The following is a 27,927-nucleotide window of genomic DNA, read 5'->3' as shown; positions in this document are numbered from 1 at the left end:
CTGCGATTCCCTAGAGCAACTTCTGAGGATCCGTGTGCAGGGAGATACTGACAAGGTGCCTGTGGACAGTGGCTCCAAGCCGCTTACAGAGAACTCAGCACCTAGCCTGCGCATGTGCGGATCTGCTGCGGAAGTGGGTCCTGGTGACCAGCTAATGAGAAGGAAGCCCCTACCATCCTCATGTTCTAGAAAGGGTCTGTGCCTCACCCATAAGAGAACGCGGTAAAATGTGAGTGAGCAAGACGGTGAGAACTGTCTCCGAGCTGCTGCAGACTCCACCAGAAAGCCCCAAGGGGCTGCCTCTGATCAGCCTCTGGACACGTTTCTATAGTCTTCACAGCCTCAGCTGCCCTTTCTCTCTCTGTTGGAATGGCCCCTTGTGCCTCCCCCGCCTTGGTTTCTGGAGGTCTCCCTTTGGTCACATCCAATTCCTGTGAATCACTGACCTTTGTCTTGCATTTTCTAGGATCTTTCTTCATGGGTCAAGAAACTTATGGTCATGAGAACTCACTAAGGGGCCAGTCCATTACATCACGGGGGAGCTTGCTGAAAAACACAGACTCCTGGGCCCCACTCGGGGTGATACAGGTTCAGCAGGCCTGGGATGGAGCCAAGGAATCTGGATTCGTTCAAGCACCCCAAGTGATGTTGGTACTAGGCCAGCTTGGGAGTCGCGGGTCTCATCCGACCCTCAGGGCAGGCCTCCTGGACCGCCTCCGCACAGCTGGTCCCCAGCAGGCAGCTTTGCCCTCGTAAGTCGGATTACGTCCCTCGCTCGCTGAGACCTCCCCGGGGGCTTCACAAGACCCTTCTGAGGCTTCGGGCTCGTCCGCCCGGGCCCCTCGCTCGTTCCATCAGAGTCCCTGCCTCGCCCACAGCCAGCCCAGCACCTCGGACAGCACCCGGCTCCCTGAGCCGCGCCGGGACCCGCGGCCGGACCCCCCACCGCCCGCCCGTCCACCCTCCCGGGGGCTCCGAGCGGGTGCCCCGTGACGCTCCGCCGCCCCGACGACTCCCCGGACCCGGCCCTCCTCCCGGGCCTCGGAGCCCGGTCATCCGAGCTTCCTAGAGCGGCCGGAAGTGCCGGAGCGGGGTCTGCGGGGCGGGGCCGCTACTTCCGGTCCGGCTCCTTCCAGTCCGGCTCCTTCCGGTCCGGCTCCTTCCGGTCCGGCTCCTGCGGCGGCCCAGTCCCAGGCGGTGAGCGGCCCCCGCAGCGCGGGTCGCCGGGCGAAGGCGTAGCCGTGCACCGAGGACCCACCGCCTGCGCCGTGCGGCCTGCGGCCCGGCTTCTGGGCAGCGCCCTCGGCGAAGCCGCCCTGGGCCAGGCCTCAGCTTCCTCGCCCGGGCTCCCCTCTGCGCCCGGACAGCACCATTACCCGTCCGGACCCAGCCAGGCGCCCTGCCTTCCCCTCCATAGCACGCAGCCGCGGCGCCACTCTTCGCCCCGTCGTCGAGGCAGGGGAGGTCTCTTCAGCCTCTGGCCAGGAACCTGCGCAGCGTCGGCGCCAATAAGGGGACACCAGGTGTCTGGGCAGCTGCAGCCTGGGGGTGGGTTGACCACAGGTCAGCTCCCAAGGTCATGCCTTTTCCACTGGGTGGTGCAGACGGTTAACACGCTCAGCTACTGACCAAAAGGTTGGCGGTTAGAGTCCACCCAGAGCCCCTTGGAAGAAAGGCCTGGCAATCTGTTTCCCCAAAAATCAGCCATTGAAAACCCTATGGAGCACAGTTCTACTCTGAAACACATGGGGATGCCAGAAGTCGGAGTTGACAGCAGCTGGTAATGTTTAAAGGAGGCTGATGGAAGGATTTGGAAATCCCAGGAGAGGGGGGAGTGTCCTCTCCTAGAGCAGTGGGACAGTCTCTAAGTCCAAGCCATCAGCCGTTTGTCATGGTACCATCTCCGTGCACCCCTGGGGGCTGGCTGGAGGATGGCAAGGATTTCTCTCTCTTTGACGCCAGAAAATGAAACTGAAGTTCCTTCCAAGACTGTTGGACAACGTTCCCTTTCCCTGTTAGCTGCCTGCCTGTCTGCTGGGCCCAGGCTGTGCCCCAGGAGGGCCTCTGGGCTCTGATCACAGCCCCATCCCCACCTAGCTGCGGTTTCTGTCTTCCTCAGGACTTGTCCACGGAGCAACAAGGAGTCCTCACCTAGCCAATGGCTGCTCTGGCCACACCTCCAGTCTCACCTGCAGAGGGGACACGGCTAGGCTTTGCTCTTCCAGAGGCTGGTATCCAGTGGCACGGTACTCCCCTTTCATGCCCTGTTTTCTGTCCCTTGGGCCCCAGGCCTGGCCCTGACTTCTCCCGTTGTTTCACGTGCAGCCCCCTTGGGCTCTGCCTGGCTCTGAGGTCCCAGGACCCGGCCAGGTCACAGATCGCAGGCGGAAGAGTTGAAGTCAGGTCCTTAAGGAGCACAAGTGTGATTTCTTTTTCCTTAGTGGCTTTTGGGAGTTTCTTTTCATTATGAGTGTTGGTGCTCTTTCAAGAAAAGTTGGTAAGTGTAGGAAAATTAGAAGAACAAAATCACCTGTTGGCAATTCTTAAAAGCCTGGACACTGTTTTCTAGACGTTCCTTTTGTCTCGGCATGGTGGGTTACCATTGTTGCTTTTTAATCAGCTTCACCCCTAAAATAACCTTCATGTCCCTACCGTCTGGAGCAGTGCAAGACTCCGGGTGCCCCTTATCCCCAGTGCTCCCATGTGTGAGGGCCACTGCCTGTCCACTGGTCCATCCTCACCCATCTCCTATAACCAAAGGGGACAAGTGTTTCAGGGAGGACACACTGGTGTCCTCCCTGAAGCAAAGGAGGTTGCAAGGGTCCCAGACTCCATTTCTGTTTCAGTGGGCACCCAGACCAGCACCTCTTGGCTGGGCCTTTACCCCCAGTGGGGGAGCCCTCTAGTCTGTGTCCCCAGCACAGCAGGAACATCTGCCGTGGGCTGTCCTCCCTACTGTCTGCAGTGCCCAGATCCTGGCGACTGTGGCCCTGCTGTTAGACTGAACTCTCTTCTCCTCGGTCTCCTGCGTGTCTGCTCTCTAGCCCTGTCATGTCACAGCGCTGGTGGGTCAGCGGGTCCTCTCCAGGCTGTGGAGCCTGCCAGGTTGTGGTCCCACCTGAACCGTTGGGTCCTCGTCTGGGCTCACGTGGTTGTGTTCAGAGCTTAGGTCCCTGCAACTGAGGACTGCACCCTTAGTATCCGCAGTTGCTCCCAGCACAGCCCCGCCGCCACCTCTGTGTTCCACTGGTTTATCGTTTGTTCTCTGAACAGATAAAGGTTTTTCTCTGTGCTCTGCATCTTTTCTTTAGAGAGGCTATTGGTTTGTAGTTTGGGGAGCTCTCTGAGGACACCCTGAGTTGCCTGGGTCTGTTTCCCCCGCCTGCCCCATTGTCTCACTTGGGCCTAGCCTTCTTCTCTGTTTTGCCCTTGCAAGGACCCTGCACCTTTGCGGGGGTGTCTGGTGGAGGACGTTTGCAGGGGCCGCCTCCATGTGGGTCCTCGCCCTGGAGCTGGTCACCAGCTCCCCCAGCCCCTTCCTTAGGCCCCTCTCCTCAGGGCGGTTCCCCTGCCCCTGTGTCAGACCCAGTCTGTGAGGGTACTCTTGGCCCCCAAGCCCTTCCTCAGCCCCTCAGAGACTCCCTGGGGTGGTGGGAGTCGGGGTTTGTGCTCTGACCGCCCAGGCTGGCCAGGGGACACTTCCAGGGAGGGGTGGACCGAGGCCATTCGCTGGTTTCCTGGCAGTGGTGCTAATACTCTGTGTTGTCTTTGTATGGTTTCAGGAATTCGTGGGAAAAGAGAAAGTAAAAGGTCTTTCCTCACTTATCTTGGGTAGAAGTCCTGACTTAGTTTTAGGAAAAGCCGGTTCTGGGTATTATGCAAATGTAGCTGACCACATCAGCATAGCCAGGGCAAGAGGCAGACCCCAGAAGACCCGGGCACGATACAATGGCCCGGCTGCACACCGGCCATCTGTGGGAGGTGGGGAGCTGGGGTGGACCCCAGAGAGGCATTGCAAACCTGCCCAGGGCGGCTCCCACCACCCTTCTCTGTCATCTCTGGAAGCCTCCCTCCCTTTTGCTTTAAGGAGAGTTTGCACCTTCTAACTCATCTTGACACCTTCCCTTCAATCCCATCGTGACAGCTGGAGGAAGGAGCACCCCTCGCTGGCCTCCAAACCTCAGTCCAGTCACTGAAGCTCTTAAGGCACACAGCCAGGCTTCCTTTGCAGCGACTGTGTGTGGGGTTGGGATTTTGGCACACATCCCTGTGGCCCTTTGCTGTGCCGGCAGCCTCCCAGCCACCCCACCCTCCCCCTCTCCTGCCCTGCCCCCGCCTGCCTGGCCTCTGGCCTGGCTACCTCTACCCTCTCTGGTCCCAGTGGAATCCGGTCACGTTCCTTCCCATTTTGGACCTAACTTCCTTGCTTCTTCCCCTTTCGTCCCCCAAGTCTGTTCTCTGGCCCCGATTCCTGTGACATTTGCCTCTCCCCTTCTGGTTTCAGACCAAGAGGAGGGCGCTCAGAGTGAGGAGCTGACTCCCCAGCAGGAAGCGCCGGAAGAGACAGAGTCCTGGGGCACCCAGGGAGAACCACAGGACCAGGGACCTGCCAGGCCCTGCAACAGGGGTCAGAGTGCAGGGAGGCCGGCAGGGCCGCTAGGAAAGACTGCTGCGTGGCAGACCTACGCCGGGGAGGAGTGGAGCTGCCGATATGGGCCCAGAAGCAAAGGCAGTCCCGCATCGCACCTGGGGAACCCCCAGAAAGACACTGCAGGTGGGGCCCTCGATGAGTGTGGCCCTACTATGTATGACCCGGAACTGGGGGGTCCCGCAGCACGCGGCAGGTCTCAGGAGCCAGCTCTGGAGGTCCAGAGCCCCGAGGAGTGCAGAAAGGCCTCCCCGCGTCGGGCCGCTGCGCTCAGGCACCCGCGGGCGCCCGGTGAGGAGAAGCCTCACAAGTGCCGGGACTGCGGGAAGGCCTTTGGCCGCAGGTCGGACGCCCTGAAGCACCAGCGCATCCACACGGGCGAGAAGCCGTATGCGTGCGGTGAGTGCGGACGGGCCTTCGTGCACAGCTCGCACTTCACGCAGCACCTGCGCGCCCACCGCGGCGAGAAGCCCTTCACCTGTCCAGAGTGCGGTCAGGCCTTCAGCCAGAGCTCCAACCTGGCGCAGCACCGGCGCGTGCACAGCGGCGAGCGGCCCTACGCCTGTGTCGAGTGCGGCCGCGCCTTCAGCCGCAGCTCCTTCCTCCGTGAGCACCGGCGCATCCACACCGGGGAGAAGCCCTACGAGTGCGGCGTCTGCGGCCGCACCTTCCGCGCGCTCTCGGGCTTCTTCCGCCACCAGCGCGTGCACACGGGCGAGAAGCCCTTCCGCTGCACCGAGTGCGGCAGGGCCTTTGGCCTGAGCTCGCACCTGATCCAGCACCAGCAGGTGCACAGCCCAGAGTGAGCTTGGGGCCGCAGCCGTCTGGAAGGAGCCGCCTCGCCCACCCGTGGGGAGGCAGTGAGGTCGGCCGGGCGGTGGACGCCGGTCCGCCGTGGATCTGCAGCGGGGGGGCGGGGGGTAGAGGGGCCAGGTGGCCTTCCTGCGCTGAGCCTGGTGCTCAGCCTCTACCCATGTGCCCTTGGCACCCGGAGTCCCGCCCAGGGTCTTGGGGAACACGCCTGCGCCTCCTGAAGCCCCGCTAAAGGCGAAGGAGAGGGACAGAATCAGGATGCGGCCGGTGGGGGTCGGTGGTGGCGTGCAGAGGCGCCAAGTTCTGAGACATCAGCCTCTGCTCTCAGAACACAGACTCTAGGAGACTTGGGCGCTGGTCTCCATCATCCCAACCCCCAAAAAGCAGCTTTTATCCGTCTGTAAAGTGCGGCCAGCGGCCCCAACCCCGCCTGGTTTTTACGGCCTGCAGGGTAGGAATGGCTTTTACATTTTAAAAGAGTTGCAAAGAGAAGAAGAAAAGGTTAATACGCACAAAGCACGCGTTCTCTTGGGCCCTGCGAGGAAAGCGTTGAGGTTCCTGCTCTGGGCGTTTCTGTCCCTGCATAGAGGCGGCCCTTTGATCAGAAGGGCCACGGGCGCTTTGCAGCTAGCCCTTTCGGGGTAGTAGGCGCGCACCTTGGTCTGCAGCGTCCGCAGGGACCCGATCCTCGTGGCCGCGGGCGGGGCGGGGCCCGAGACCCCAGAAGTACGGGGCGGGGCCACCTCTGGGGTGTGGACTTTGGCAGAGGCACCCGGGTCTGGGAGGGTTCCTGCAGCTTGCGGGGCGGGCAGGTGTCAGGATCCGGTGCAGATGCCCGCCTGGCCAATCAGACCATGTTGGTGGCTGAGCCGTTACCGCCCCGTTCCAGCCCTCCGGGAATTCCAGGAATGGCGATATCCGGCGGGGATAGTGAGTTCTGGTAGCGCAGGGAGCTGCCGACTCCCAGGGCCTGGGACTTTTCCTGTCATCCTGGAGTTGAGCCTCAAAAGGGGGACATGGGTCCTGGCTAGGGAGGGTGGGGGTCAGAGACAGGAAGGGCATGCAAGGCCAGGAACAGGTGGTTCCCAGCACACTTGGAGAGTGGCCTCGTTTGGGGGTCGCAGGGCAAGGAGGGGTGGTGGAGGGGTGTGGGAGAAGTGCCCCCAGTCCAGGTAGGAGGGTCAGAGTGGGCAGACCTGAGCTTCAATGTCAGACTCACTTTCTGGGAATGTCATTTGCTAGATGGAGGAGCGTTGGTCCCTGGGACTCGAGAGATGTCCCCCTGGGGTGTGCAGAAAAATGTGTAATTTTAAGTGCTTTTATTTTTACATGTGTTTTTATAATTTTTTTATAAATAAACATTCAGTATGCCCTGGGGTGGGCTCAGAAGTTTTTGCTGTGCAGCGGACAGTGAAAAACCCTGGAGACACAAGATGGGTGTTGTCCGAGAGACAGGATGTGGGGAGCCTTGTCACGGGATGTGTGTGCGGGGTAGGAGTGCAGTTTTGCAGGACACCAAGGTCCCATCTCTATAGACTGAGTCCAGAGTGACCCTGTGTCTTCGCAGGCAGGGTGCGGAGGAGTACTATGAGCAGGTGGGGTGCTGAGGGGTGCTGTGAGCAGGAGGGGTGCCGTGAGCAGGCAGGGTGCAGAGGGGTGTTGTGAGCAGGCGGGGTGCAGAGGGGTGTTGTAAGCAGGCGGGGTGTGGAGGGGTGCTGTGAGCAGATGGCATCCTGGACGCAGTGTCCTGCCTTCAGTTGTACCTTGCCTGTGCTCAGCTTTTTGCTCTCAAGGAGTCCCTGGATGGTGCTAACAGCTGAGCTGCTAACCAAAAGACTGGAGATAAGAGTTCACCCAGAGGATTGGGTGTACAAGACTTTTATTAGGGCTCTCCAGTTTGTTGTACCGTGGGGGCTTGCGTGTTGCTGTGATGCTGGAAGCTATGCCACCAGTATTCAGATACCAGCAGGGTCATCCATGGCAGACAGGTTTCAGTTGAGCTTCCAGACTAAGACATACTAGGAAGAAGGACCCTGCAGTCTACTTCTGAAAAGAATTAGCCAGTGAAAACCTTATGAATAGCAGCAGAACATTGTCTGATATAGTGCTGGAAGATGAGCCCTCAGGTTGGAAGGCACTCAAAAGATGACTGGGGAGGAGCTGCCTCCTCAAGGTAGAGTCAACCTTAATGACATGGTTGGAGTAAAGCTTTCGGGACCTTCAGTTGTTGCTGTGGCACTACACAAAATGAGAAGAAAACAGCTGCAAACATTCATTAATAATTGGAATGTGGAATGTACAAAGAACCAATCTAGGAAAATTGGAAATCATCAAAAATGAAATGGAATGCATAAACATCAATATCCTAGACATTACTGAGCTGAAATGGACTGGTATTGGCCATTGTGAATCAGACAATCATATAGTTTACTATGCTGGGAATGACAACTTGAAAAGGAATGGTGTTGCATTCATTGTCAAAAAGAACATTTCAAGATCTGTCATGAAGTACAATGCTGTCAGTGATAGGATAATATCCACATGCCTACAAGGAAACAGTTCTTACAACTATTATTCAAATTTACACGCCAACGACTAAGGCCAAAGATAAAGAAAATTTACCAACTTCTGTGGTCTGAAAATGATCAAACATTGTCAGGATGCATCGATAACTACTGGTGATTGGAATGCAAAAGTTGGAAACAAAGAAGAAGGATCAGTAGTTGGAAACTATGGCCTTGGGAACAGAAGCAATGCCGGAGACTGCATGATAGAATTTGGTAAGACCAATAACTTCTTCATTTTAAATACCTTTCTTCACCAACATCAACAGCAACTATACACATGGACCTCGCCAGATGAACACACAGGAATCAAATCAACTACATCTGTGAAAAGAGACGATGGAAAAGCTCAATAGCATCAGTCGGAACAAGGCCAGGGGCTGACTACGGAACAGATATTAATTGCTCACATGCAAGTTCAAGTTGAAACTGAAGAAAATTAGAACAAGTCCATGAAAGTCAAAGTACAACCTTGAGTATATCCCACCTGAATTTAAAGACCATCTCAAAAATAGATTTGACATGTTGAACACTAATGACCTAAGATCAGACGAGTTGTGGAATAACATCAAGGACATCATCCATGAAGAAAGCAAGAGATCATTGGAAAGACAGGAAAGAAAAAAAAAGACCAAGATGGATGTCAGGGGAGACTCTGAAACTTGCTCTTGAACATCAAGTAGCTAAACCAAAAGGAAGAAATGATGAAGTAAAAGAACTGAACAGAAGGTTTCAAAGGTGCCTCGAGAAGACAAAGTAAAGTATTATAATGACATGTGCAAAGACCTGGAGACAGAAAACCAAAAGGGAAGAACACACTTGGCATTTTTCAAGCTGAAAGAACTGAAGAAAAATTTCAAGCCTCAAGTTGCAATAGTGAAGGATTCTATGAGGAAAATATTAAATGACACAGGAAGCATCAAAAGAAGATGGAAGGAACACACAGAGTCACTGTAACAAAAAGAATTGGTCAACGTTCAACCATTTCAGGAGGTGACATATGATCAGGAACCAGTGCTACTGGAGGAAGTCCAAGCTACACTGAAGGCACTGGCAAAAGACAAGGCTCTAGGAATTGACAGAATATCAATTGAGCTGTTTCAACAAATGGATGCAGCGCTGGAGGTGCTCACTTGTCTATTCCAAGAAATTTGGTAGACAGCTACCTGGTCAACTGACTGGAAGAGATCCATATTTATGCCTATTCCAAAGAAAGGTCAACCGAATATGGAAATTATCAAATAATATCATTAATATCACACAAGTAAAATTTTGCTGAAAATTATTCAAAAGTGGCTGCTGCAGTATTTCAGTAGAGAACTACCAGAAAGTGAAGCCAGATTCAGAAGAGGACGTGGAACCAGGGATCATTGCTGATGTCAAATGGATCTTGGCTTAAAGCAGAGAATACCAGAAGGATGTTTACCTGTGTTTTATTAACTGCAAAGGCATTCGTTTGTGTGGATCATAGCAGATTACGGATAACATTGCAAAGAATGGGAATTCCAGAACACTTAATTGTGCTCATGAGGAACCTTTACATAGATCAAGAGGCAGCTGTTTGGACAGAACGAGGTCATACTGTCTGGTTTAAAGTCAGGAAAGGTGTGCGTCAGGGTTGTATTCTTTCACCATACCTATTCAATCTGTATGCTGAGCAATTAATACGAGAAGCTGGACTATATGAAGAATGGAGCATCAGGGTCGGAGGAAGACTCATTAACAACCTTCTACACGCAGATGATACAACCTTGCTTGCTGAAGATGAAGAAGACTTGAAGTACTTACTGATGAAGCTCAAAGACCACAGTCTTCAGTATGGATTACACCTCAAAATAAAGAAAACAAAAATCCTCACAGCTGGACCAATAAACATCAGGATAAATGGAGAAAAGCTCGAAGTTGTCAAGGATTTCATTTTACTTGGATCCACAATCAACACCCATGGAAGCGGCAGTCAAGAAATCAAAAGATGCATTGCATTGGGCCAATGTGCTGCAAAGGACCTCTTTAAAGTGTTAAAAAGCAAAGATGTCACCTTGAAGACTAAGGTGTGCCTGACCCAAGCCATGGTGTTTTCAGTTGCCTCCTGTGTGTGCAAATGCTGGACAATGAACAAGGACGACCAAAGAAGACGTGACATCTTTGAATTGTTGGCGAAGAATATTGAATATACCATGGACTGTGGAAAGAAAGAACAAATCTGTCTTACAAAAAGCACAACCAGAATGCTCCTTAGAAGTAAGGATGGTGAGAGTATGTCTCACATACTTTGGACATGAAGTTATCAGGAGGGATCGGTCCCTGGAGAAGGACATCACGCTTGGTAAAGGAGAGGGTCAGCAAAGAAGATGAAGACCCTCAACGAGATGGATTGACAGAGTGGCTGCAACAGTGGGCTTAAGCATAACAACGATCGTGTGGATTGTGCAGGACCCGGCAGTGTTTCGTTCTGTTCACGTAGGGTTGCTATGAGCTGGAGCCCAAGCCAGGGCACCTAACAACAAGAAGAGAAAGTTATACGTATTCATATAAAGGGGGTTGGGTGTCATTTGGTGATTGGCTTAAACTTTGCTCTGCTCACTTTGATTTAAACCAAAAACCCGCTGCGGTGGAGTCCGACTCATAGCAACCTTATAATATGAGCAGAACTGCCACATAGGGTTTCCAAGGAGCACCTGGGGGATTCACACCGCCAACCTTTTGGTCAGCACCCTCTCTCTTAACCAATACACCACCACGGTTGCCATTCATTTTGAAGGTCCGGGCGATTGTTCTGTGCAAGCGCGGCCGAAGCGTTTCAGAGTTCAAGTGTTGGGGACCAGCAAGTTCTTGCCGGGGGTGCAGGAGACACGTTCCACGGGGGCGGGCCTGAGTTTGCGGAGGGTAGGGGCTGGGGCAGGCTCTTTGCGCATGCGTAGAGATCAGAGTTTGTTAAAACTGGTTTTCTGCGTTTTTTCTTGGTACATCTGCTGGTTTCTGAAAAGCAACTTAAAGGACGTTACTTAAGTTCCTGGAAAATGACTGACAGTCATCAAGGCGGGTCTATCAGACTCCCGGGGTTGGGGTCTGGTTACACACCCGCCGTCCAGCTTCTCCCCCTCACCCCGGAATGCGGTTCCAGGCCACCGGGCGCCGACGGGAGAGGCGGGTTTGGCGGGATGGATGTGCAAGGACGCAGGGCTTCCCGGGCGCGGCAGGAAAGCCCCGGGGCGCGGCTGGGAGAGGGAGGGAAAAGGCCAGGGCCGGAAGGGAAGGGCCCGCCACTCGGCGCTACGAACTCCGCCCTGGGGAACGGCAGAGGGAGGGCTGCAGGCTGCAGGCTGCGCGCGGGGTCCTCCGGCCGCCCCGCCCCGGGCACCGCGAGGGTCCCCCCGAGCCGCCGCACTCCCACCCGGGCCACCGACGCGGCCGTGCGCCCGCTTCCGGGGTCGGCCGGCGCGGCTTCCGGGATGGCCCAGCGCGGCCTCCGGGAGCGGTGCGCGGGGTCCTCCGGCCGCCTAGAGCGTCACCGGAAGTAGCCTTTCCAAGGGGGCGGGAGGAGGCGGTGCTTCCGGCGGGCGGCTGGGGCGGCAGGTGGGCGGGGCGGCAGGTGGGCGGGGCGGCAGGTGGGCGGGGCGGCGGGGACACGCACGAGCGGGAAACTGAGGCAGCCACCGCCCGGCCCGAGGCCCCTGCTGGCCCCGCGCGGCGCGTGGCCGCCGTCTGGCCGCTTTGAAGCGCTCCTTGCGCCGGGGTTCCCCTTGGTCCCGAGAGGCGGGCGTGGGCGTGGAGCCGACACGGGCCCCTCAGCCTCTGCCCCCGGGGCAGCCCGGGCCCCGGCCCTGTGCCGCCTCGCCTGGGCCTGCTGCCGCGGTTCCGCGCGCCCGCGCTTCCTAAGATCGGGCGGCCTCCAGGTGTCCCTGTGAGCGGCTTGGCGATCAGCGCCCTGATCCCGGGACAAAGGGAAGTCAGCGTTGGCGGACGGGCGCCTTTGTCGGCGCCGAGCCTGCCTCCGCCAGGGTGCGTCCCTCCTCTCAGCTGGGCGTCAGCCGGCCTGTTTCAGGGTCCTTGCGAGTTTCGCGGTAAAAAGATGGTATTTTGCATTGCATTTCTTAATTCCGAATGAGGTGGTATTTTTAAGGGTATTGGCCATTTTTTTTGTGTGTGTGTGAATTACTTGTTTATGACCTTTGCTGATTTTTTTATATTAATACATGAATCTGTATTTTGCAAATATCCCCTCCCCAGTTCATTTTTTTTAACATTAAGTTTTTCCGTGTAGTTTAATCTACACTTTTGGTGTCTGGCTTCGAAAAATCAATCGTCATCCCAAAACTGCACTATTTAAGTAACTTTTTTTCTTTTTTTTGTTTCATATTTTTACATTCAAATCTTTACGATTATCAATACAATTTTAAAAACCCGTAAAAGTTCTCCCAACATTTGAGGACTGTTAGTAGGTGTGTTTAATGTGGAGCTAGAAAACCACAGCTGGCAGCTAGTGACCTGCTCTGGACCTGTGGAGGGCCAGCATGGCAAGACTGAGCTCCTAGAGTGCAGCCCATGGAACCCATTTCTGGGGGTGTCTTCAGTTAGAACTCTCTTGCTTTCTCACGACAGAAACTCTTCTCAAACTGATTTAAACAAACTTTAAGGCAGGGCATGGCCTTCAGCATGGAGGACAAATCAGGAGAGGCCTTTCCCCAGCTGACGTCCCTCCTTTGTGGGTTTCCTCACAACCAGGCTGCCCTTCTCGCTACATCTCCCACCAGCTCAGCAACCCCTGTGGGAGGAGGAGTCTGCAGAAAGACGCAGAGAGCAAAGAACCGGGTCAGGGCTGGCGTCTGAGCAGTGCTAGTTGAGTCACAGGCCACTGTCCTGAGCTGGGCAGGCTGGGTGAGGAGCTGGCTCCTCGGGGTCCCGGGGGATGCTCTCACCCTCCTCTGTGACCCTATTCCACCTGCCCCTACACTGAGACTTACTGTCATTTTTCACTTTTACCCAAGCAAGAATCGTCTCCACTCCTGGTGCCCAGTGGAGGAAGTGAGGAGGAGCTCCCAGCCTGGGTCCCAGAGTGCCAAGAAAGGCAGCCTGATGGACATGCATGCGCACACAGGTGAGCGGCAGTGGGCGGGTGGGTGAGGGGCCTCGGGCAGGTGGGGGGGATGGCCTGGGCTAGGACGGAGCAGCGGAGGAGCCTAGGCTCCCCGGAATCCATGTGCCAGCCGCTGCAGGTGTGTGCCTGGCTCAGGCAACATTGCCCCAAACCCATGTCTTTCCTGGCACAGCTCATTCATCCCCCACCCTTGCCGCCTGCCCTCCTTTCTTCCTGCTGCATCCTGGGGACTCAGTCCACACTCTCCTGGCACACCCCCTGCCTGAAGACTTCTGAGGACCATAGTCCTACATGCTGTGTCTCCAGGGCTCAGTAGGGTCACAGGTGGACATCAGGAGGCTCGAGGAGTGAAAATCTGTTGAGCCTCCCCCTGCCCTCTCCGGCTGTCAAAGCTGTGACATAATACACTGAGTTGGCAGTGACTCAGCACTGCGCCCAAGCGCTGTGGTTGCATCCTGGTGTAATCGGCACCAGCAGTACCGCCGTCTCACCTCGGTGCCGCCACATGTCCTGGCCTTGCCTCTCATGCGCACGCTCTCCTCTGATGATTCTTGTTCCTCAGTGGGAGCCTGGGAGGATGCAGGGCTGTGGCTGCCCAGTGCACGCACACTCACGCATGCACACACACACCAACAACCTGGGACTGTTTGTCCACAAGTTCACAGGACCCTCATGTCAGGTGTTCAGCTACCTGCGTCCAGCCACAGTCATCCCTTCCTGGGGGTGAGGGTCCCCAGAGGCACCGTCTGTTGCAATTTAGCTGCTCCGATCCCGACATCTCGGTGACTGCCTGTGGGCAGGATGTGGTCTCTCCCCTGCTAGGCGTGCTGGCCTGAGGTCCCGTCCTTGTGCTGAGCCGCCTTTGATCATGGTTCCTGCCCTTCACGGGAGGACACACACAGCCAGCGTCCTCGTGTCCCTGTATCCTGCTGCCTATGAGCACACAGCACTGGCTGACCCCGCATCCTCTGCTGCTGCCCAAGCACCCTCTGTTCTTGGCGTGGGATAGGATCGCCACCCGCTGGGCCCATGGCCCCAGAGGTGGTTGATCCTGGTGCTGTCACATGACAGAGTCCTGTGGGTGGGTGGTTGGGGGAGGATGGTGGGGGTTCGTGTTGTCTCCCAGAACCAAGGTCAGGTGGGAAGCCAGTCGTGAGACCATCAGCACATGTACATCGCTGGGCGCCCCTGCCCTGTGCTTCCAGTGCTCTGGCTGCCCCCCAGGTTTCACTTTCCAGGCTGTGTGGTGGGACAGGAAAGCTCCCAGAACCTGAGTTTGTATCTCCTCCCTTCCTGGAACCAGGCGGCAGAGGTTGGAGGCTCAGCCTTCCCAGAGGCACAGGCGCGGGGCTTCTCCAGGCCCCTGTCCACTCTCGTGTCCACAGTTGGTAAGAAGGGGGCGAGGCGCACGGGGCAGGGACCAGACAGGTGACATACTAGGTGTACGCTGCACGCAGACTGCATTGCCAGCGCTGTTACCGGCAGGTCACCATCGACTGCCAGTGCCATCTTAAAGCCGCGTGCACCTGTGTGTCGTACGGCATTGTTTTCTTATGTCTAAAATCACACCTGCCGCCTCTTGTCTAGCTGCCGTGGCTCCCTTCCCCCCACCGGCCTGTGCACGTTCAGCTGTGGATCGAGGGGCAGTGAGCACAGGGCTGATTCTGAAGCAGGAAGCTTCGTGGGACCGAGAGCCCCTGGGGGGGCCTCCGCAGGCGCCGGGACCGCCCGGCCTCCGTGAGAACCAGGACTCGGTGGAGGGGCCAGGCGCCCGCGAGAAAGCAGGCGGGCAGAGCGGCCAGGGGACACAGCGCGCAGGCCCCCGGAGAGGGCGGCCGTATCCGTGCGGCAGCTGCGGCCGGAGCTTCGCGTGCCGCTCGGACGCGGCAAAGCACCAGAGCATCCACCGCGGCCAGAAGCCGTACGCCTGCAGCGACTGCGGGAAGCCTTTCATCCACAGCTCGCACGTCGTCCGGCACCAGCGGATCCACAACGGGGAGCGGCCCTACGCCTGCAAGGAGTGTGGGAAGACCTTCGGCCAGAGCTTCAACCTCGTGCGCCACCAGAGGGTCCACACGGGAGAGAAGCCGTACGAGTGCGCCGACTGCGGCAAGGCCTTCAGCCAGCGCTCGGACGCCGCCAAGCACCAGCGCATCCACCGCGGGGAGCGCCTGTACGCGTGCCGCGAGTGTGGGAAGACCTTCGGCCACAGCTCCAACGTCGTCCGGCACCGGCGGACCCACCACGGGGAGAACCCCTACGAGTGCAAGGAGTGCGGCCGCGCCTTCAGCCAGAGCTCCAACCTGGCGCAGCACCAGCGCGTGCACAGCGGCGAGCGGCCCTACGCCTGTGCCGAGTGCGGCCGCGCCTTCAGCCGCAGCTCCTTCCTCCGTGAGCACCGGCGCATCCACACCGGGGAGAAGCCCTACGAGTGCGGCGTCTGCGGCCGCACCTTCCGCGCGCTCTCGGGCTTCTTCCGCCACCAGCGCGTGCACACGGGCGAGAAGCCCTTCCGCTGCACCGAGTGCGGCAGGGCGTTTGGCCTGAGCTCGCACCTGATCCAGCACCAGCGGGTGCACAGCCCCAAGGGGGCCCTAACGGGGTGAATGCGGGGCGGGAGAATGTGTCAACGTCAGTGCGGGGGTGGGAGCGACGCCCGTTAGGACGTTGCCACGCCTCGCGGGCTTCATGCTCCGTTCCACGTGAAGTCGTCCAGGGGGTTGAACGTCTTACCTATGTGAAGGGCTCAGCAGGGGCGCCCCCAACACCGTGGACAGGGGCGGGCAGAGTGGAGGGGTCGGAGGGCAGCTTTGTGGGAGCCAGTGGAGGTCTCCCTGGAGGGAAGCAGGTCTTCTGACCAGTGGGGTGTCCGGGCCGGCTGTTCTGTGGGTGCCCTTGGGTCGCACTGTCTCCTCTGCCACCCCACCCCATTCCAGATGCCCCTCCTGGAGAAGCCTAATCCACTGTTGCCCCCTCCTCCGTATCCTTGTCAGTTGCAGTCAGTTCCTTTCATTTTCATAGCACTCGTTATTTTTAATTTCAGAGATACGGTGTACCCACAGTGGAATGAAGACCTTACTGATCCGTTTTCAGAGTTCTGACAAATAAAACGTCCTGGTCTTTATGACCACCACGCCGTCGAGATGTAGATGGTTTCCATCCCCAGAAACTCCCTTACGCCCCTTTCAGGTCATCCTTCCCCAGCCCAGAGGCACCCGCTGCCCTGGTTGCCCTCACTGTGATCTGTTCTGTTTGCTCTAGAACTTTACATAAGTAGGGCTGTATAGTACATGCACCTTTTATGTCTGGCTGCCTTCTCTGCTTGATGTGCTTGAAATCCTTCCATGTGTCAGTAGCAGGTTTTTTTTTGTTGTTCGCAAAAAAAAAAAAAAAAAACCTAAACCCATTGCTGTCCATTTGTCCCCAACTCATAGTGACCCTGTAGGACAGAGTAGAACTGCCCCATAGGGTTTCCAAGGAGTGCCTGGCAGACTCAAACTGCTGACCTTTTGGTTAGCAGCCGTAGCACTTAACCACTATGCCACCAGGGTTTCCTTTGGTTTCCTAGCACTTTCTAAAAAGTCAGTGGTCACCTTCTACCTTGTATCAGAACTATACGCATATGTCTGTCCCCATCAAATGATGAGTTACTTGCAGCCAGGGATGATTTTAGCACGGGCTGGGGCACAGAGCAGGCACTCTGCAAAGGAATAAGTGAGTGAGGCCTGTGGGGGAGGTTATGAAAGATAGGGGTAGAGGAGGGGCTATACGAGGAGATAGCGCTTTCCTTGTTTTCAGGTAAAGAGAAGAATCTTAGCGGTTCTGAGAATGGCCGGGTGGGGTACAAAAGCTAATTGTCAATCATGAAGTACCCAAATTTATGTTATTGTAGTGTGCGGTAAGGCACGTGTCACTGTGTTTGAAGTAAAGACTTTGGACTTCTACATCGTACTAGGTGTTTGAGGGTCCCTACTGCTACAGAACCACTATATCCTGCCTATCTTTGAGGCACTGATTCCACAGATGCAGGGGAGCTTCCCTAGGCTACCCTGCCCCTGTAAAATGTGAGCTTAGGCTACAGGGTTGTACAGCCTATAGGATCAGGGTTACCCTCAGAGTGGATTCTGTGACCCCACAGTTATTAGGCTACTGATCTTGGGCCAATGGTGAGGTAGGAAAGACCCCCAGGGAGCCTGAAAGTCCCTAGGTTAGTAGTGCCTCCTAGGTACACATCACAGTTGCTCTTTGGAGGAAAACTTCCCTTGCTTAGGCCCTGTAGGTTTTCTGCTAATAAGGTCAAACAATGAGCTTAACAACCAAAGATCACCAAGTACACAGGAAGGTGGGTCACAGTGATGAGTGTCAGCAGGAATGGCGAACAGCAGATATAAACCAGAGAAGTCTGCAGACATTAAAACTGAAAGATAATACAGGCTAGAGAATAGTTCTGCATGTAAGACTTAAAGAAAGGCCACCGTGACAGTGAAGAGCAGGAATAAGAGACTACCAGGCATGACCAGGCACGGTCTTAAAGGAGGACTTTAGAAATGAAAAATGTAATTATTGAAGTAAAACTCAGTGGGTAGGTTAAATAGCAGATTAGACAGAGGTAAAGAGTGTGAGTGAACTGGAAGAGACAGCCAAAGAAATTCAGAGTACTAGATGGACAGGATGAAAAATATCAAAGGAGTGTTAAAAGATTTGTAGAATAAAATGAAAAGTCTGGCAAAGATGTCACAGGAGTCCCAGGAGGAGACTGAGAGTGAAGGAGGGGAAATGGAGTAAAACCCACGATTCTGAAGATTTCTATATAACTTGATGGGCAATTGGCTCCCATCCTCCACCCAGCCCCTACTCCCCTATGGGGTGGGCTAACTCTTATTTTCTGTAGGGCTCGGGGTGGAGTGAAGGTGAGGCCTGGCAAGGAAACAGCAGGCAACCCCACCTGGGGAAGGAGAAACACAGAAGATGGGTGTCTGTGCTCCCAATTTTAGCCTGCTCGGCCTCCCCAGAATCAGGCCAACAAAATCATCAGTTAAAGGTGAGATTGTAGAAGTTGGTGTCAGCATCTTGGATGTTCCAGACTCATCAGGACCCAGAATCATCGCCTTTGATACTTAAGCCGTAAGTAGTGCCAACCTACAGCCGAGACTGCTTTGAGGGCCCTACTGCTGGGATCTAGAGCCGTTTCCACCACCTCTGGCTGGCTGGCTGGCTGTGCAAGCCCAGGTCATTGTCTTCACGGTAGCATGACTGCATGTGACGTGATTGGATTCTTCACACCTCACTGGTAGTGCACCAGCAAGATTGTTCTGTGTTTGACTGATGACATGGACTCACAGACCTGGGAAGTATAATGTATAGTAAACAGCACAAATAAAAAAATCCACACCTAGGCACATCCCACTGAAAGTGCACAACAGCAAAGACAATCTTAAAAGCAGCTAGAGAAAGGTTCTGGAGCCCTGGTGGTGCAGTGGTTAAGAGCTCAGCTGCTAACCAAAAGGTCAGCAGTTTGAATCTACCACCTGCTCCTTGGAAGCCCTATGGGCCAGTTCTGCTCTGTCCTGTAGGGTCACTAGGAGTCGGAATCGAATCGACAGCAATGGGTTTGGTTGTTTTGGTTGCGCCTCTGCTTGGCAAGGAGCAAGGGCAGCCTCGCTGGGGCATCTTCCCACCCAGGGGTGACCTGGTGGCTCCGGCAGTGTGCCCAGGCTCCTTGGGGCAGATGCGTGAATGTGGGAGGCCACGCTCAGGCTCCCCACAGCAAAAGCGTGTGTGTGAGGGCTCACCCTCTCGTTCTTCCCCAGAGGGGCAGGCCCCAGGAGGGTGGGGTGGAGGGGCCCAGGCCTTACCTTCCTCACTATGGACACTCGCACCCTCGAGCCTGCTCCTGTACTTTTGGGGCTGTCCTCACCCCCAGCACCCCAAGTCCACAATCAATTCAGCCACCCCCTTCTAGACGAGCCCGTGGCAGGTAGAACTTCCTGCACCATGCCTGGTGACCGGGGGAGCGGGTGGGGGAGGGGCTGGACACCATAGATCGGCAGAATCCACGGCCCCTGGGGTGCGGCTCTTCAGCCTCCATCCTCATAGTGGCTCAGAACACACTTGCAGCAGACATTTTATTGTACGAAATTCCCCCATGCCACCCTAATGGTGAAAAACCACAGAAGAAGCTTCAGGAGACAGAGCTCAAGACTCATAGACCTCGCCAGCCACGGCCACGGCCCAGGAGAACTCCCGCTGCGCCAGGGGCACCTCGAACTGCCGGCTCCTAGGGGGATGAGTCAGACCCACAGGGCAGGAGCCCAAGCACTGCCCCCATGTGAGGATGGGTCCTACCCTGACTGCTTTATCGGGGCTTGGCACCCCCACCCCACTAGGGGTGCTGGGGAACATCGAGGACACTGCGGGTCACAGGCAGAGTGATGTAGCCTCCTCAGGCTTCCCGTCATCCTGACCACAGCTACTGGCTGCTCGGGTCCGCTCGTTGTCAGGGTCCCAAAGCTGAGAGGAGAGACCCCCCCCATCCAGGGCTGGCTCGAGTACTGGGGGTGGGGGGGGGGGGAGGGGATCCCTGATCAAGGCCATCCAGTCCAGGAGGGCCAGTTGCTGACCCAAGGGTCACAGGTAGGGGGTGGGCCTGCCTACCACAGCCCTAGAACAGGACTTGGGAGGTCCCTCTGCCCCTCCCCGGGGACTGTTCCTTCAAAAACAGGATAGCTGCCCCGTGGTGCATAGGCTTCACGAGCCTGCACCCCTAGTCCATGCACCAGGCCACGCTGATCCTGGGGTCCAGGTGGCTGAGCTTGGAGGTGCACACTGTGACCTGCTTGCCCTCCTCCTGGTCCACAGCCCGTGTGCATGGCCTCAGCAGCTGTTCCTCCAGCCTCTGCAGTCGCCCCTGCTTCTACTCCAGGAAGCTGGCAGGACTCCTGGGCTCTGAGTCTTCTCCGCTGGCCCACTGCACTCCCTCAGGGAAGAGACAGGGACCATGGCCCCTGGGGGACACACAGGGCTCTGAGTCTCCTCAGCCAATAACAGGTAAACTGAACTTCATCAAAACTGAAAACTTTGGGGCCTCAAACGACAACGTAAACAGTAAAAAGACAACCTGCAGGATGGGAGAAAATATTTGCAACTCATATGTCTGATCAAACCAAACCAAACCCATCGCCATGAGTCGATTCCAACTCGTAGCAACCCTGTAGGACAGAGTAGAACTGCCCCATAGGGTTTCCAAGGCTGTAAATTTTTTACAGAAGCAGACTGCCACATCTTTCTCCCATGGAGCAGCTGGTGGGTTCAAACCATCGACCTTTCAGGTAGCAGCCGAGTGCTTAACCACTGTGCCACCAGGACTCCTCATATATCTGGTAAGGGATTGATATCCAGAATATATAAAGAGCTCTTACAACTCAACAATTAAAGGACAGACAATTTGAACAGTGGACAAAAGACTTGATAGACATTTCTGCAAAGAAGCTGTAGAGAAGACCACATAGCGCATGAAAAGATACTTCTTATTAATCGTTAAGGGAAACAGAAATCAAAACCACCATGAGCTACCACTTCAAACCCACTAGGATGGCTATAATTAAAGAGACAAATAATAGCAACTGTTGGTGAGGCTGTGGAGCAACTGGAACCCTCATGCACTGCTGGTGGGACTGTAAAGTGGTGCAGCTGCTTTGTGATTCTTTAGAAAGTTAACCACAGAGTTACCGTATGGCTCAGCAATTCCACTCCTGGGGATATGCCCCAAGAAAAGTGGAAACACCCAAAAGCTTGTACATGCATGTTTGTTGCAGCATTGTTCACAATAGCCAAAAGGTGCCATCCACAGATGAACGGATACACAAAATGTGGTCTGTCTGTTGTGGTCTGTCTGTACAATGGAATCTTATTCAGCCATAAAAAGAAAGGAAATCCTGACACACACTAGACATGGGTGAACCTCAAGAGCGTCATGCTTGGCGACAGAGCTAGACACAGTGGATTGCATATTGTGTGGCCCCACTTACATGAAATGCTTAGACTAGGGAAGTCCACGGAGACAGAAAGATCAGCGGTCACCAGGGCTGGGGAAGGGGTGGCGGAAGGAAGCGGGTAACAGCTAAGGGGTGCGCAGTTTCTTTCTAGGGTGATGAAAGTGTTCCAAGCTTGATCGTGACAATGGCTGCACAGCTCTGTGAACACACCAAACACCACGGAGCTGTGTACTTTAAATGGGTGAACTGTACAGTTTGTTGAAAACAAATGGCCCACACCCCAGCCCCGCAATGCGCTGAGTGCTGTGTCAGGAGCCCCACTGCACTGCTCCAGTTGTTTTTTTCTGCGCAAGGTGTCATTTATAATTAATGAAATCAGAAAATGACTATCGAGAAAGAAAATAGCATTGGCCCAGGGAGAGTTAATTATGTCTGAGACCACTGTGCACCTACTGGATCTGCTGTCACCGCTGGTTCTGTGGGTGGCCTGGGCCTGCCGCAGCTCCACCTTCACCTCAGCCACCTGCTCTTTCCTGCCCTGGATCTGCCGGGCCCCCACATGCACACGCACACGCACACGCACAGCCCTCTGTTAGACTAAGGCTCCAGCCCCGACACATGCGCCCCCTTCAGCCCCACCCCCACGTCCAGCAGCTTTCAAGGAAGCGTGGAAGCCATGGCACCCCGTCGGTGAAATAGGGGCCACATGGCCATGCTCATCTTCATCTCCTGTGACTTCCTGTCCGCCCGGTACCCACAGCCCCTGTCAGGCACTGAGCGACGCATGCTTTTGTCAATCTTTTCCCCCCAAATGAAGAATACAAATGGTAACTGAGACTGTCTCTGGTCCTGTTAACCCTTCTAAATAACGGGGACACTGCCAGTTCTCACGCTCCCGCCCCCGATGTCACAGACTATCTGCAGTGCCGCATGGAGCTGTCCACCATTGCTGGGCCACAGCCAGAGCAGCTGGGTCTCGCTTAGTGAAATGTAAAGTGACAAGACTTCCCACACCTCGTTTAAGACGGGTGACTGGTGGGCATGTACAATTTCAACATGGCTTATAGTACCAGGCCAGTTTCAGACGAACCTCTGCAAACAGGTGAGAGCACCTGGCAGCCTGCTGGAGCTCCTGCTCAGGACTGTGTCTCCCATTGCCCGCACCACCAGGGCCCAGCTGGGCCTTCTGGGCCCAGGAGGGGGATCAGCACCACCCACTCCGGCTGTACCTTTAGCTTCCAGCTGGGGTTCAGCACAACGTACTTGATGGAGCCCTGGACGTTCTCCAGGATGCCAGCCATGTGAGGTGTTGTCTGAGCGTACCTGCTTCTAGTAGTGGCTGGCTGGCAGCTTGGACACCTTCGTGTTCCTGTGGTAGGGGGTGACCACACACCTCGGCCTGGTGCTGCAGAGTCTCTGGGCAACTGGTGAGCTGGGCAGGGGGCTGGGGGCTTGGGGAAGGCAGTGGACTTGGGGGGGCAGCAGTCCCACACCCCTGTTGCAGCTGATGACCACGTCCTCCGGTATGACAATCCACTTCGACATCCCCGTCTTGGGGTGGTCACCATGGCCACGGAACACCCTAGTGGCTCAGTCTTGAAATTGCCTATTTTTTCCTGGTGACCACCTAAGATACAGCAGCCAAACTCTTACTGGAGTTTTTCTGGTTCTCCGTTTAGCTTCTAAGTTAACAAAATAGTATGTATTCTTTAGTAATGAAAAGCACAGAATGACACGGAGTGCCCCGGGGTTCACCCAGGACTCATGTCTACTCTGATTAGTCTGGACTCTTGGAGGCCCCTTTGCTTTCCTAAGGGACGTGGGGCTCACAGTAAACATGTGCAGAGAGCACTGGCGCTGGCCCACCGGCCCCGCCCCACTGGCCCCGCCTGAGTCTGGGAGTGAAGCCAAGGCAGGTTCTGGAGTAAACTGGGTTGCCACAATCCCTCCCTAGGGGCCGACCTGTGAAATTAAGTCATGCTCAAAGACCTGCAGCCTTGTTCCCGCACCCATGTGCCCTCTCTCAAGTTTGTGTTTACACTGAGGGCATTTCGAAAAGCGAGTTTGCATCAAAACATGCTTGGGGTGAGCTGAGCAGCGCTATAAACACCCTCAGGGGCACAGAGCTGCAGGGCAGAGTCACCGGTCGGGGCGATTCGGTGAGGTGGGTCTCCAGGACCGCGCGTGATTGGGGTCGTATGTACACAGCACGACCTTCTGCCCACAGTCACAGAAACCACAGTGCCCGCCATCCTGCCTGCCTTGCGGGCGCCCCGGGAGCCGCTGACATGTTTCTCATCCCAGGACAGGGCCTTAAGGGCCACAGTTCTGTCCAGGAAGTGCCTGTGGATCTCCACGAAGTTGTACTTGTCCAGGTGCTCGATGGCCATCATTTCCTGCACCAACCAGAGACACGAGCTCCCAACATGTCCAGCAGGCACCTTCTGACGGTATGGACCTCCCTCCTCAGGCTGGGCGACAGCCCTGGGAACCAACTCTCCTGTCGCCCCAGTAAGAGCTGGCTTCAAAAGGCTCCTGGGTGAAGGACCAGCATTAAGTCGAAAGGCCACACACCCAGCAGCAGAAGAGCCAAAATGCACAAGACGGACTGCCCAGGTGTTGGCAAGGAGGGCCGGAGGCGCCCAGGGAGGGGGCAGCCCTGCCAGCCAGGATGGACAGCTTGTCGTAAAGCTCAGCCTCACCCAACCAGGGACCATCAACGCTGGAGACAAGAAAACACAGGCCTCAGGACTCGGGTCAGGTGAGAGCTCTTGGACATGCCACTAAAGGCACAGCCTGTGCTTTTAGTCCCATCCACATTAAACACATCTGCTGGAGGGTGAAAAGAGCAGCCTGGGCTGGGAGAAAATACCCGTGAGCCCGGCGTCTGTTAGTGGGTATACACCGGCCACAAGAGCGCTGAACGTGGGAGGAGAACTGGAAGCTGGACTCTATTAAAATGTCTAGTTCATCCACAAAGAGGAAGGGGAGGCCACAGCCTGGGGCAACATCCACAGCGTCTGTCCCCAGTGAAGGGCAATGTCCGGCCTACAGAATAACTGCAGCAGGTGTTACTGAACCCTAGAAGGGGGGTCCCTGTCCGTCGTGCTCAGACTTGCCAATTACCTGGACACTGGTCTTTGAGAAAGTAACTTTATTGCAGTGTGCAGAGCAAGGAGCCAGGAGCAGTTCCTCAGATCTGGCTCCACGAGCTACGGGTACCAAAAGCCAAACCCGTTGCTGTCGAGTTGATTCCGACTCAGGACAGGCTAGAGCTTCCCCATAAGTTTCAAGGGGCGCCTGGTGGATTTGAACTGCTAACCTTTTGGTTAGCAGCCATAGCACTTAATCACTATGCTACCAGGGTTTCTGAGCTATGGGTAAAAAAAAACCCGTTGCTGTCAATTCTGACTCATAGCAACTGTATAGGACAGAGTAGAACTGCCCCAGAGAGTTTCCAAGGAGCGCTGGTAGATTCAAACTCCCAACCTTTTGGTTAGTAGCCTTAGCACTTTACCACTACACCACCAGGGTTTCTGGGCTATGGGCAGGCAGGGCTTACATGTGATTTGGGCAGCAAGATGGCAGCCGCATATGGGTACTGGGGAGGGAAAGTTCTAGAAGGCTGCCAGGAAACAGGAGGTGACATGGTTCTTGTTAGACCTCTCACTTCAGAATAGGGTCCGAGTGATCACTTCTGGTTCATTCCTCCTGTTGCTGCGTCCTCTGTTGAGGTCACTTAGTGGTCACAGCTGGCCCTTCTGCGCACGCAGGGCAGGCCAACTCTCACTTGGGCTACTTTGAGGACTAATGGAAATGTACTGGCATTAGTAGGGTCAGGTTACACAAGGAACAGGCAAGCAGCTCCATTTTAAAAAGAAAACATCCAAAAGGCAAAACAAGCATTGTGAGGGAGCGCTCCACAGAACCCGGAGATGCTCTGTCCCACCCCAGATGGCTGGGAGCGAGGTCTGCCTGGGGCTCCGCATGTGCTGGGGGCCAGAAATGGAGCCACCACGGTGGGACCCACCTGGCGCAGCTCCTAACCAAGCCCAACACACGCGCAACCTGCGGCCTAGCAGCCCCACTCCCGGCATGTGTGGAGAGAGGCTTGTGCATGTCCACACAGGCCTGTGCACTCACGACAGCCCAGCCTGGAACCACCTAGATGTCCGTGAACCCATCCATCAACAGGACAAGGAACACATCAGCAGTGCCCCTTCACACGAGGAGAGATTGCGGGTTGTAGACTCCAGGGACACAGTCATGGGACACAGCCAGCACACAGGGGACACGGCCTGGAACACAGGGGACACGGCCAGGGACACAGGGGACACGGCCAGGGACACAGGGGACACGGCCGGGGACACGGCCAGGGTATACAGCCAGGAGACACAGTCAGAGATGCAGCCAGAGGACACAGGGTACATGGTCAGTGGATGTGGATGCCAGGAGACACAGCCAGGGGAAGCAGCATGCATGTGAAGGTTACCACACATTGATGTAAAACTCAGCTTTTAAACATCATAAAAGAATAAACTTCAATGTAGCACCCTCATTTTCAAAAAGCTTCACACTAAGTATTCGTTCCTGGGGCCAGAAGACCCCCTCCGGTCCCTCTGTGAGAGTTGCCTGCCTTCTCAGCCGGGTCCTGGAGCTGGGGGAGGTAAGACTGAGGGAGTCCCCCTCGGCTGGCCCCTCCAGTCCTGAGAGCAGACGCTAACCAGGAAGCATCCCAGGCTCCAGGCGGTGCAGAGACCGGCGGCCAGCAGGGCATGGCGAGGCTGCATGGGAGACACGGCCAGCGTGGAGAGTGACGGCCTCCTCCGCTTCTAGGCTCAGCTTCACAGGCTTCCCTGTGGAGACCACCTGTGAGGTCAGGGCCACCTGCTTGGCCGCCTGGCCACACGACCCTCAGGTCATGCTGCACCAGGAGCCAGGAGTCAGCAGCACAACCTAACCTAATAAGATCCCCACACCTGTGTGAGGTGACCACCTGGACTGCCTTGTGACCCCAAGAGCTTTCTGGGAGGCTTCCAGTACTCACACCTCCTGCTTTCCTGCCTTCCTACCGCATTCAGATGAAAGTTTATGGTTTAACAACACATGCGTTTTTAGAACACTCAAATCTCCACGGAGTGACAGAGGCAAAGCTCAGGCTTTAAAGCAGAAGAGTGCACGTGACTGTAGGTGCTGTAACCTTCTGAAAATCTTCACCTCTTTGCCCAGTGGTTTTCCCCATTTTACTCTGGGATTGAGTGTGTCAGGCGACGTTCAGTAGCGGTGACTAAGCCACAAAGTAAGATGCTGATGGAGGGACTCAGGTGGCAGCTATGAGGGCGTTCCTGCTAAGGCTTTGTCAGCTTTCGGTATGTCTGGAAATTTGTCATTACAAAGGGGTGGGAAAACATACATCAGTTTGGTAACAACAACACCAAAAGACACTGGGAAGGCCTGCTGTTCATGGTGAAATAGCAGCTATTCTGTCCAAAACTGGCCTCCTGTGGGACAGACCATCCGGCGAGAAGCCTGGGGCCCAGGGCTCAGCCCAACATCCGCTCCTCAGCAAGGCCCTGGGCTCCACCGTGGCCCCATCCCTCAACCCGCAAAGTCCACTTCTCTGAGTTTCAGGCTGAGGTCAGCCCAGAGAACCACACGGACAGTCCAGACCCGAGAGGGACAGGCAGTGCCAGCTGGGCAGGAGCCCTGCCAGACCTCCAAAGTGACAGTGCCCTGTCCTTGTGCCAGTTGGACCTAACTGGCTGGCGAGAGGCCACGCCGGCTTCCCGTGGTGACTTGAGCAGAGGAGCCTGGTGAGCAGGGCCAGCGTGAGGGGCTCCTTGTGCTCACTGTCGTAGTAGAAACGGACTCTGCTCTGGAGAGGCTCCTATGGAGGTGCGAAGTACGGGCCCCTGTGCTCCAGCTGCCGCCCCTTCACCACAGGGTCACTGTCATGGATTGAATTGTGTTCCTCAAAAACATCTGTCAACTTGGCTAGGTCATGTTTCCCAGTACTGTATGACTGTCTACCATTCTGTCATCTGATGTGATTTCCCTATGTGTTGTAAATCCTGTTTCTGTAATGTTAATAAGATGGATTAGTGGCAGTTATATTAATGAAAATCACAAGATTAGATAATGTCTTAAGCCAATCTATTTTCAGATACAAAAAAGAGAAGAGAGCAGAGAGACGGGGGACCTCATACCACCAAGAAAAGCACCAGGAGCAGAGCCTTTCCTTTCGATTTGGGGTTCCTGCGCAGAGAAGCTCCTAGTCCAGGGGAAGATTGATGTCCAGGAACATTCTCCAGAGCTGACAGAGAAGGCCTTCCCCTGGAGCTGACACCCTGAATTTGGACTTCTATCGTACTAGACTGAGAGAGAATAAACTCCTGTTCGTTAAAGCCATCCACTTGTGGTATTTCTGTTAAAGCAGCCCTAGATGAAGACAGTCACTCCCTCCTCCTCCCACCTGGGACAGAGAGGAGAAGCACACATGGTGACACTGCACCCTAGCCCCAGGCTGTGCCTCCTCCTCACCAGCTCCCCCCAAGCTCAGCACCCAGGCGCTCCTGGAGCCCTGCACGCTGGGGCCTTTCTCTGTCCCCTCACAAGCTCAGTCACCACCACCCCTGGGGAGCATTGACCCCAAACCCCTGACCCGTTCCGAGCAATTTCAGCCCAACTATTCTGGAATCTGCTGTGGAGGCCCTGACCATCTGCCAGGGGCAGCTGGAGGGGCCGCTTCTGCCCTCCTCCCGCCAGCCAGGCGCAGCTCTTGCCTCTGCCCTCCTCCTGGCCCTGCGGACC

The 27,927-nt window shown here is 55.7% G+C and overlaps 2 protein-coding genes across 12 annotated transcripts; both read left to right on the top strand.

Moving 5' to 3' along the window:
* The first annotated feature begins 1,161 nt into the window (after positions 1-1,161).
* Positions 1,162-7,055, top strand: LOC126059027 (zinc finger protein 239-like). The gene is made up of 2 exons (XM_049854535.1): positions 1,162-2,246; positions 4,505-7,055. Exons 1-2 carry the CDS (start codon positions 2,159-2,161, stop codon positions 5,452-5,454), a joined length of 1,038 nt encoding a protein of 345 aa, XP_049710492.1. The 5' UTR covers positions 1,162-2,158; the 3' UTR covers positions 5,455-7,055.
* On the top strand, positions 4,704-27,519 carry ZNF696 (zinc finger protein 696). Of its 11 annotated transcripts, none has more exons than XM_049854531.1 (4): positions 4,704-4,774; positions 13,014-13,123; positions 14,362-14,511; positions 14,711-19,973. In XM_049854531.1, exons 2-4 carry the CDS (start codon positions 13,102-13,104, stop codon positions 15,727-15,729), a joined length of 1,191 nt encoding a protein of 396 aa, XP_049710488.1. In that variant the 5' UTR covers positions 4,704-4,774; positions 13,014-13,101; the 3' UTR covers positions 15,730-19,973. The 11 variants fall into 11 exon arrangements, 8 of the variants coding, with proteins under 8 accessions (XP_049710488.1, XP_049710485.1, XP_049710489.1 ...); XM_049854528.1 differs by lacking the exon at positions 4,704-4,774 and adding an exon at positions 11,624-12,027 and having other exon boundaries at positions 13,018-13,123; XM_049854532.1 differs by lacking the exon at positions 4,704-4,774 and adding an exon at positions 11,624-12,027 and having other exon boundaries at positions 14,427-14,511.
* Positions 27,520-27,927: the final 408 nt, after the last annotated feature.

This window comes from Elephas maximus, chromosome 15, assembly GCF_024166365.1.
Source record: "Elephas maximus indicus isolate mEleMax1 chromosome 15, mEleMax1 primary haplotype, whole genome shotgun sequence".
Lineage (NCBI taxonomy): Eukaryota > Metazoa > Chordata > Mammalia > Proboscidea > Elephantidae > Elephas > Elephas maximus.
Note: the sequence above shows the minus strand (reverse complement) of the source record. Positions and strands in the feature narration are given on the sequence as shown.